The sequence below is a fragment of the Physeter macrocephalus genome, chromosome 10 (assembly GCF_002837175.3).
Source record: "Physeter macrocephalus isolate SW-GA chromosome 10, ASM283717v5, whole genome shotgun sequence".
Classification (NCBI taxonomy): Eukaryota; Metazoa; Chordata; class Mammalia; order Artiodactyla; family Physeteridae; genus Physeter; species Physeter macrocephalus.
Genome location: NC_041223.1, coordinates 8,800,817 through 8,809,803, shown reverse-complemented (window position 1 = coordinate 8,809,803; position 8,987 = coordinate 8,800,817). Strand labels below are relative to the sequence as shown.

The following is an 8,987-nucleotide window of genomic DNA, read 5'->3' as shown; positions in this document are numbered from 1 at the left end:
CCAGCTTGCCCACTCGCCACCCCTCAAGCTCCAGGAGAGAAGACCTTGAGGGAAGGATGTGATGCCCAAGGGTAGAATTCCGACCAGAACACAGGAAAGCAGTCAAGATCTTGGTCCCACGGGTGAATCAGCAAATCGCTGTACTGGAGAGGACCAAAGCTGAACTGCAACTTCTTCTGTTTTTTACAGTTTTATAGATTCTAAAGCCACTAACTAAATATGGAGAATTCATTTGTGATACTATTTAGACTATGAAGAAAACACACACTTTAAATTGGAATAATTTATTATTCTAACAAAAGTACAAAGTATGGAAAATTAGTGTATTTGAATCATTTCAGAGAGTAGAGAAAGTTTCACACTAGCAGATTTCGGCCTTTAGCACCTTTGAAAAGAAACATTCGAAGTTAAGACAAGCGGCAGGACAGGCTCCTGACTACCTTCGGTGATGACCCCTCTGCTTTAGGGTGTGCAGGTCACGGAACAGCGTGGTTATTTGGTTTTTTTCTCTACATTCTGAGAGCGCCACAAAAACACAAAGAGAGTGAGACAGGTGATCACTGGCTAGATGGCTGGTGGTTAGAAGATGGAAGAGAAATGTTGGGACAAAAGGAGAAAGATCACAGGCTGGACAAGGCGGTCAAATGGACAGTCCGAAGGTGCTGACAATGCAGTACATGGTCTTGTTCTCCCATCGCACAGTGCAGCTCCCTGCGGGAGGAAGGAGGCAGGTTAGGACAGAAAACTGGGAAGAACGGGGGCCTTCCGAGTTCTCACGATCATGTACTTAATTCTTTGTGGCCAAAAAAGAAGGCTGGCCAGTCTCTTTTCTATAAAATGTTTTAAAAGGTGACTCTAATCAACATGCATTCAAAGACAGGAAACATCCAAGCACAAATTTCATAAAACGCTTTGAATAATCTAGATCTCAGCAGGGTCCAGGCACCGCAGAGCCTTCAGGGAAATGCCTGTGACAAGCCTTCACGAAAGGAATGAAAACCGTACCATCAGTAGAGCTGTCCCAGAAGCAGGAACTTGCCGTGTGCAATCCCGCTCCATTCTTCTGCATGATTACACAGGTCACTTTGATAAAAACAGACTTTTATTAGAGAAATATACTTGGCAACACAAATTCCTTTCTGTCCACTTTCAGCATATATATATATAGAGAGAGAGAGAGATCACGTGGCTGATGTTCATGATAAAAATTCTAGGGGTAGAGTGCCTGGTCCTAGGACATCAACAGATCACCACAGGCTTGTCCTAAAAGCATCAGATGGGAAATGCTCGTACGTCCCTGCGTTCCCGCAGCCCCAGAGGCCAGGTGGGTGGTAACATGCACAAGCCGAGTGACCTGCTCCTACCAGGAACCTCCTCTGAGCTCAGGCCACGCTGCTCTCCTGACACAGACTCGCCTCTGATCAGTATTTAAAGAACCACCACCAATATAAACAAGAGGCAAAAATTCATTACCAATGTATTTAAATGGTTTCCCCAGCTTGGTGAGTTGGCTTAAGGTTTGCTCCACTACGTTTGTGGTCCACTGATTCACTTTGCTGTGCTGATAGGCGTTGCCACCGATGGCGCTTTCTATGGCCTGGAAGACAGAGCACAGCTGGTCACTGTTAGCAGAACACACCAAACACCTTCCAGCCACTCCTGAGGTTAGCACATTTAGTACTGCACCCTAAGAACTGCTGAAATACAACTTGCATAAAGTGTAAATAAGCTTATTTGTAACCATGAGGACTCATTTGCAAATGTACCTTTTGTTCTAACAGTGTTGTATTTCATCTGAATGCTTTATATTCATTTTTTAAAATATGTAATTATATGGGACTTCCCTGGTGGTCCAGTGGCTAACACTCTGCGTTCCCAATGCAGGGGGCCTGGGTTCGATCCCTGCTCAGGGAACTAGATCCCGCATGCCACCAACTAAAGAGTCCGCATGCCACAACGAAGATCCTGCATGCTGGAACTAAGACCCAGTGCAGCCAAATAAATAAATTTTTTTTAAAAAGTAATTATATAGCATCTGATCTGTCAAGTTTTTTAAACATTTTGACTGAATTTAATGTTTGCTCTTGTGATTACTGTCTGGAGATAAGCAACACATTTTCTTCCTACTGAGGCTAGAAAATATCTTCCTTTGCCTATTTCTTTCTTAAAAGTACACTAGAGATAGAGGAATCTTTTGTCGGTTGTACAACTGACAATGTACAAACCTATCCAAATAATCATGTATTGATATTTACAAATACTTCCTTTACCCAGCATCTTCTGGGATATGTTACCACGGAAGTACATTTTTCAGAAAACTAAAGAACTATCTATTCCAAAACTTAGTTTGTGATGAATTTTTTTCTTTATTATGAAATTCCTTGTCTCCTGTTCTGTGCTGTATTCTGGGTGGGTTCACCCTGTGTGCTTCAGAGGGTATTCAGGAATACACACGGTCCCTGGCCCCAACTCTTGGTCCAGCTGGTAATAAGGATAGTCCCATTTTACGGTTTTCTGGGCCTTTTATGCTGGTGCCTGTGTGCCTGCTTCTAAGCAGCTTTCTTTTCTACTCCTTTTCTAACTTGTTCTGGAAACCAGAAAACTGAGTTTTTATGACACTTATGACCTAAAATAATAACATTCAGTGAGGGCTAAGTTCTGTCCTCAGACGTGGAGAGAAAAAGTCCCTGAGTTGTATACAATGGTGACAGACTGGGGTCTACTGCCTGGGGCCTAGCCCAGAGACCTTGGTTTTGAGGAACAAAAGCTACCTACAGTCATGCCATATTTCTAGCTGTGGAAATTCCTAGTCCTCCTGGGACTGTGAGCCGTCTGCCCCCCCCCACAAACTGTCACAGCTCTTCCGCACCCTCTGCCGAGTCCTGCTCCCTCCCCAGCTCAGAGCTAAACCTGGGACCAGGGTATTAATAGCTCTGGGCGTCCTCAAAGAAGTAGGGGCTGCACTCAAGCTAAACCTCTCACTCTGGCAAGTCTCTCCACACATGCTTTGGAATTCACTGTTTTTCAGGGAGGGAGGAAAACCCTCCGCTAATTTTGGACCCATCCAAATTTACTACTACCCAATACTTAAAATAGCTCGAGTACAGAATTAACCTATTGCCTAGAGGCAAAAGAAAGCTGTAGAGGCCAATGTGAAAGTAACACCACACTGTAACTTTATGCTTCCAGAGACTGGGAAGGTCTGCTTGCAATGGTACTTGCTGCCTGGGAACCAAGTCAAAGACAGTGAAGAAAACAAGCGAGGCCCAAGGAGGCTTCATGACAAGCCAACTCCATTTCTGAGTTCTAGTGAAATTCACCCATCTTCCTGCTCCCTACCATGTTCCTAAGAAACACTGTATTTCGAAAAACGACAAGGGCGCAGTGGTTAAGAATCCGCCTGCCAATGCAGGGGACACGGGTTCGAGCCCGGGTCTGGGAAGATCCCACATGCTGTGGAGCAACTAAGCCCGTGCGCCACAACTACTGAGCCTGCGCTCTAGAGCCCGTGAGCCACAACTGCTGAAGTCCGTGCATCTACTGAACCCACGCGCCACAACTACTGAAGCCCGCATGCCTAGAGCCCGTGCTCCACAACAGAGAAGCCACCACAATGAGAAGCCCGCGCATCGCAACAAAGAGTAGCCCCCACTCGCCACAACTAGAGAAAGCCCGTGCGCAGCAATGAAGACCCAACGCAGCCAAACATAAAAAAATTTTAAAAATGAGTAAATTTTAAAAAAAGAAAGAAAAACAATGACAAGCAAACTGTTAGAGATCCTGAAAACTAGTAGAAAATCATGCCTGATGTGGAATAATACATACGGCAGAACAAAATCATTTTGCTTTTTAATGATCACGAAAATAGGTAGTGGTTCTTTATCACTCTGACATTAGTCAATAACTTGCATTAATAATAATTTGCATTGGAGTCAATTCCAAATCACATATATAACCTCAAATGGTATTGGTAAACTTAGATCATCTAATAACCATCTTTTAGCCACTGGCTTCACTATGTGCTCAGTGTACCCAGGGAGGGAAACTGACTAGGAAAACGTTTCTGGCCTCCTTCCTGCCCCAGGCTGCCCCAGTGCTCAGCACTAGTCCAGCCACACCCACCTCCCTCCAATCCCTCAAACACCACGCACACTCCTTACCACAGGGCCTTTGCACTTGTCCACTGCCTGGAATATTTGTCCCCCTCTTTTCACTGAGTTAACACTCCTCCCATTTCCTCAGATTCCAGCTCTGAACTCACTAGGTGGGTTAATCCCTCAAAGCACCACATACCGTGGCAGTTACCACACAGGGAATGCACGTTTACATTTTCCAGTGTGATTATTACCATGAGTGTTTGATGCTAAAAGGTTATAGAATCAAGCCTTAGTAACATTCAGTAATAATGCCAGTATAATGTCCTGTCTCATTTAAAATATATAATTTACATAATATGGGAGAATTCTTATCTAGATATTCATTGAAGTAAAAACTGTTATTTGAAATGCCAAAGCACACAGGCTCAGTTGAAACAATTCCAAGACAGTATTTAAAACGTTATTTTCACTCATATAAGCCATTAATCAAACATTGAAAAAGGGAGCATTTCTCCTCTTACCTCTTTTACAATGTTGCTCACTTCATCAACAACAAAAGCAGTCTGTAAGGAAGAAAATTAGTTACGTTTGAATGATTGAAAAGATCCTTTTCCAGTGCACTGATTAATGCAAATTTAGGTAATGAACATGATTTAGAAATGAAGACCTTAGAAATAATCTGACCGGGCTGTTCATTTTACTGAGGAAAACATTAAGTAGCTCTCTGAGGATCACAGAGCTAATGAGAGGCCGTCAGGAGACTTAGGATACATGTATACAATTTAAAGGTTTTTTGGTTTGTTTTTGTTTTAATCATGCCATGACCCAAAAGATTGACTTCACCTTAAACTAGAACTCAATCTCTCCGTCCATTTCAGCTGGCCACTAGGATCATTACTATAGAAGTTTAATGAGTTCCTTGACTTTTATATAAATTAACTGACGCTTTCCTGTAAACTTGTTAGGAGGCTTGAAACTTAAGACGTTTTGGTTTTGGGGGTTTGTTTTTAACCACTATTTGTGGTAAGATTTACCACTTTCTATTTTACTATTTTCTGTTAGTATTTTCTTTCTCATTGCTGTCCTACTTCAGGACTGTACAGCTAGCTGCTGGCACAGCCATTCCCTGCCAGTGTGTCGAGGTGAGCTGGGAGGTGGGCTGTCAGCAGGAATCTAGTGCCAGGAGTTTATATAAATGGCCTTCTTTTTTCTTTCTTTTTACATACGGTACATCTGAATGGGTACAAGGTTCCTCTGAATCCTGGGACCCTTATTTCCTGAGCTTTGCAGATGCTTTCCAGAGGGCAGCCCCAGGCCCTCAGTCCATGTGCATCCCGGTGGAATAATGGCAGAGAGTTCAGTTCGGCAGGGCGTTTTCCTCCCTGCTGGGCTGCTGACCACCGTGGCCCTGTGCTAGCAATGCCCCTTTCTTCCCAGGAGGATCGAGAGCTGACTGCCTGAAGCCCACCTGCTGTACTCCGAAGTCATACTGGAAGACACAGCCAACTCACCAAGCTGATGAAAATCTGCAGTATCCTAGATTAAATTATTTCTCGAAGTTTAAAGGATCCTTCCAAGAGACTTCAGTAATCCTAAACCATACAGGAAAGTCCCTGTATAACTTTCCATGTGGTTAAAATATGAAAAAGGGTGAGGGACATTTCAATGGACTTTTCGTGAAAGTACAGCAGTTGTACAGAATCCACTGGGCAGTTTCAGTTTCTACAGGGAAGATGAACAATGAACGGAGAGTAGAGTTATTAATACAAAGATCCAGGTATCTACATGAAGTTAGGGGATATGCAGAGGCTGTTAGGAGGAGTGGAGTGGATTAGTAAACGCCCAAAGCAGGCCTACTAGAAAGAAGAGAGTCATGGTCTCAGCCTCCCAGGGCTTTATCTGTGTAAAACACGGATCACTCTGTTGAGCCCTTTCATTTCTCGGATGTGCAGTTGAGATCTGAAATAAGTCACTTAGCCGCCTCATTGGTGAGAGCCAGAATTAGAGTGCAGAGTATTACAATGCCAGTATTAAGGACTTCCTCTATATTGCCATTTCCTTTCTTAAAAGTTACTCGATATTCCTATAATACAAGCCATTTTCCAACATTATATTAGTGCACAGTTTACAGGGAAAAGTTCTTCCTTGGCTCCCTGCTCCTGGACTAGGACTTCTCCTAATTATTCACTTGATCGCTGCCAGCATTCAGACACTGATGATGACACTACCATAGACAGTTTGTGCTAGTTTGGAAAATAGAAAAAAACTGAAACGCTTAAGATCAGTCCTTAAGCCTTATATATATATATATGTATTTCCCTCAAAACATTCCTGCTTAGACTAAATTTCAAAAATGGTAAAATAACCTGTTGTTTTTGACAGGCTGCATAATAAATAGGACTCCATTTATTTGTATTTCAACAAGAATTATTTAGCGAGAAGAAAAATGGGCAGCTATTCTATAAGAGGCACATCCATCAGCTATATTCCCTGAACGCTCGTAAGCTTGAAGGAAAGCCATGAAACGGCACACGTCATTACAGCGAATGTCTTCTGCTTGGTAAATAACTGTATGCGCTCCCCTGCTTCTTCGTTGGGGCAGTAAGAGACGACTCTTCTCCCCCCCGCCCCAAATAGGAGCTATCTTACTGTCGTCTCAAACTCAAATGAAATGGGAGCGACGGTGGCCTCGGTGGGCGCTGCGCGCAGCACGGAAGAACAGGTGTGGAAACGAAGACAAAGGCAGGTTCTCCTATTGGGCACGTCTGCTTTTTGCCCACAGCCAGAGGATCCAATCCTTGACTGAAGAGACTTGAGAGATGTGAGTGTACGTGCGGGTCACTGGAGTCCTGCGTGCATCAGCGACACACAAGCAGCGGCCTTCAGTCTTCCCCACCCGCGGGCGGGGGTCTGCATCACGGAATAAACGGAGCGAGTGGCGGCGCTCTCTCGGGGTTGGGGGCGTGGCGGGCCAGGGGGGCCGGGGAGGAGAGCAGCGCGGCTTGGGGGCTCCCGGGGGCGCCGCCGGCGATGTGAGTGTACGTGCGGGTCACTGGAGTCCTGCGTGCATCAGCGACACACAAGCAGCGGCCTTCAGTCTTCCCCACCCGCGGGCGGGGGTCTGCATCACGGAATAAACGGAGCGAGTGGCGGCGCTCTCTCGGGGTTGGGGGCGTGGCGGGCCAGGGGGGCCGGGGAGGCGAGCAGCGCGGCGTGGGGGCTCCCGGGGGCGCCGCCGGCGGAAGGCGTCCCGCGGCTGCGGAGCCCCCTCCACGCCCCGCCCCCCGAGCCCCGCCCCGGGCAGGGCGACGACGCCCTGAGCCGGCCCGGCGGTGGGTCACCGCGAAGCGCTCGGCAGGGCGCCGGTGCCGTCAGCCTGCGCCGGGGACGGCCGCTGCCCACGTCTAGACGCGACCCGGGTGCCCGCACAAGCCCCTGGCTGCCACCGCCCACCCGCACCCGGAACTCCCGGCCTCCACCCGTCCCGTCGCCGACCCAGCGGTTACCTCCTCGGTAGCCTGGTAGTCTTCCATCTTTCTTCGGCGCCTCGCCTCCGCCTCCCTGAGTAGAGCGCACTGCGCAGGCGCACTCAGGCCCCACCCCCTCGCGCCTGGCCCCGCCCACCTCTAGGGCCCCCGCCCACTCCCGCTCTGACTCCGTTGCCAGTACCGCTCCGACCAGCCCGGCGGTCGCTTGGCGTTAGCCCCTTCTACCGTGCTCCCGGGCCCGACGGTTTCCGCGGGAACCCGCCAGGGAATCCCGGCAGCTCCCTACACCTCAGCAACGAAAACAAAACAAATGGACAAAGCCAGTCCGGGAGGGGAAGAGTCGTCCTGGCCCCTCCCTCCGCTTCGTACCGTGTGGGTTAATTTGAACGTTCAAGCGAGTTTGGACACCTAGTAGCAAACTGTAAAGTGATTTCTGAACATGATGGGCTGTCTGAGATATTGTTTGCAGTCCCCTAAAGGATCCAGGGTTAGGAAACTTTAGCTGTGAACGAAGCCTTCCTTTGGGGAGGTAAGTTTTCCATATAAATGAGATTTTTTTTTTTTTCCTACAGTCACCATTAAAAAAAAAAAATTGGGGGGTGGAAAACATTGTAAAATGCTGCACACTTCCTGGCTGCCTTAACCAGAATGACCTACACATACACTTAATTTGTCTACAAGGGTCTTTATAAAAATTAGTAATGGCTCTGGGCACTGGTATGGCACTCTCCAAGAAGGGCTGGGGTATGTGTACCTGCTTGCTTGCCTGTGATCTGAGGCTAAAACCTTTGACTTTGGGGGCTACTTTTTTTGTTGTTTTTACCACACCCTCAAAGTCAGTCTGTCACTTCTTACTTCTCCAAAGACCAGTAGCTAAAACCCACTTCCCATCCTCTCAGGAAGGGCTGACCACAGGACCCTGAGACTTGGTAGAATTAAGCTGCAGAGCCCACATTCAGTTCATCTGCAACCCTTGTTTCTGTGCTATAGAATCTGAGTTCCATGCTGGCAGAATCCGTTTTATTCACTAATGTGTCCCCTGCCCCTTCCATTGTACCTGGCACATGGTAGGTACACAATTACAATTTATTGAATGAATGATTTCCCTACACATTAGTTCTGCCTCATACCCAGCTGCAGAGAATAGGGAGTGGAGGAAGAGGTAATCGCCTGCCTCCTGGGAAAGGGGGAGGGGGAGAGGGTGAAAGTCACAAGGCTGCCCTGCCCTGGACACCTGGCTTGAGCAAGGGGACCTGCTGGGTGGGAACCGGCTGCCTTCTCACACCTGGTTTCTGCTTCTCAGATTCTGAACTCTACCTTTTTTTTTTTTTTTTTTTTTTTTTTGTGGTATGCGGGCCTCCCTCTGTTGCGGCCTCTCCCGTTGCGGAGCACAGGCTCCGGA

General features: G+C 47.2%; 1 protein-coding gene across 2 annotated transcripts; it reads right to left on the bottom strand.

The window, feature by feature from the left end:
• Positions 1-268: 268 nt before the first annotated feature.
• On the bottom strand, positions 269-7,710 carry DYNLT1 (dynein light chain Tctex-type 1). 2 transcript variants are annotated; one of them, XM_024122510.3, is made up of 5 exons: positions 7,604-7,694; positions 4,619-4,660; positions 1,474-1,597; positions 1,006-1,083; positions 269-711 (listed from the first exon to the last, which is right to left on the bottom strand). In XM_024122510.3, the coding sequence occupies exons 1-5, from the start codon at positions 7,628-7,630 to the stop codon at positions 641-643; spliced, it is 342 nt and encodes a 113-aa protein (XP_023978278.1). In that variant the 5' UTR covers positions 7,631-7,694; the 3' UTR covers positions 269-640. The 2 variants fall into 2 exon arrangements, with proteins under 2 accessions (XP_023978278.1, XP_023978279.1); XM_024122511.3 differs by lacking the exon at positions 269-711 and having other exon boundaries at positions 1,008-1,063; positions 7,604-7,710.
• Positions 7,711-8,987: the final 1,277 nt, after the last annotated feature.

Coding starts and splice junctions, on each gene's coding strand:
- DYNLT1 (XM_024122510.3), bottom strand. CDS start 7,630: ATGGAAGACTACCAGGCTACCGAGGAG. Junction 1,084..1,473: donor GAAACCATTTAAATACATTG/GTAATGAATTTT, acceptor TTTTTATCAAAG/TGACCTGTGTAATCATGCAG. Junction 712..1,005: donor CTGGGACAGCTCTACTGATG/GTACGGTTTTCA, acceptor TTCCTCCCGCAG/GGAGCTGCACTGTGCGATGG.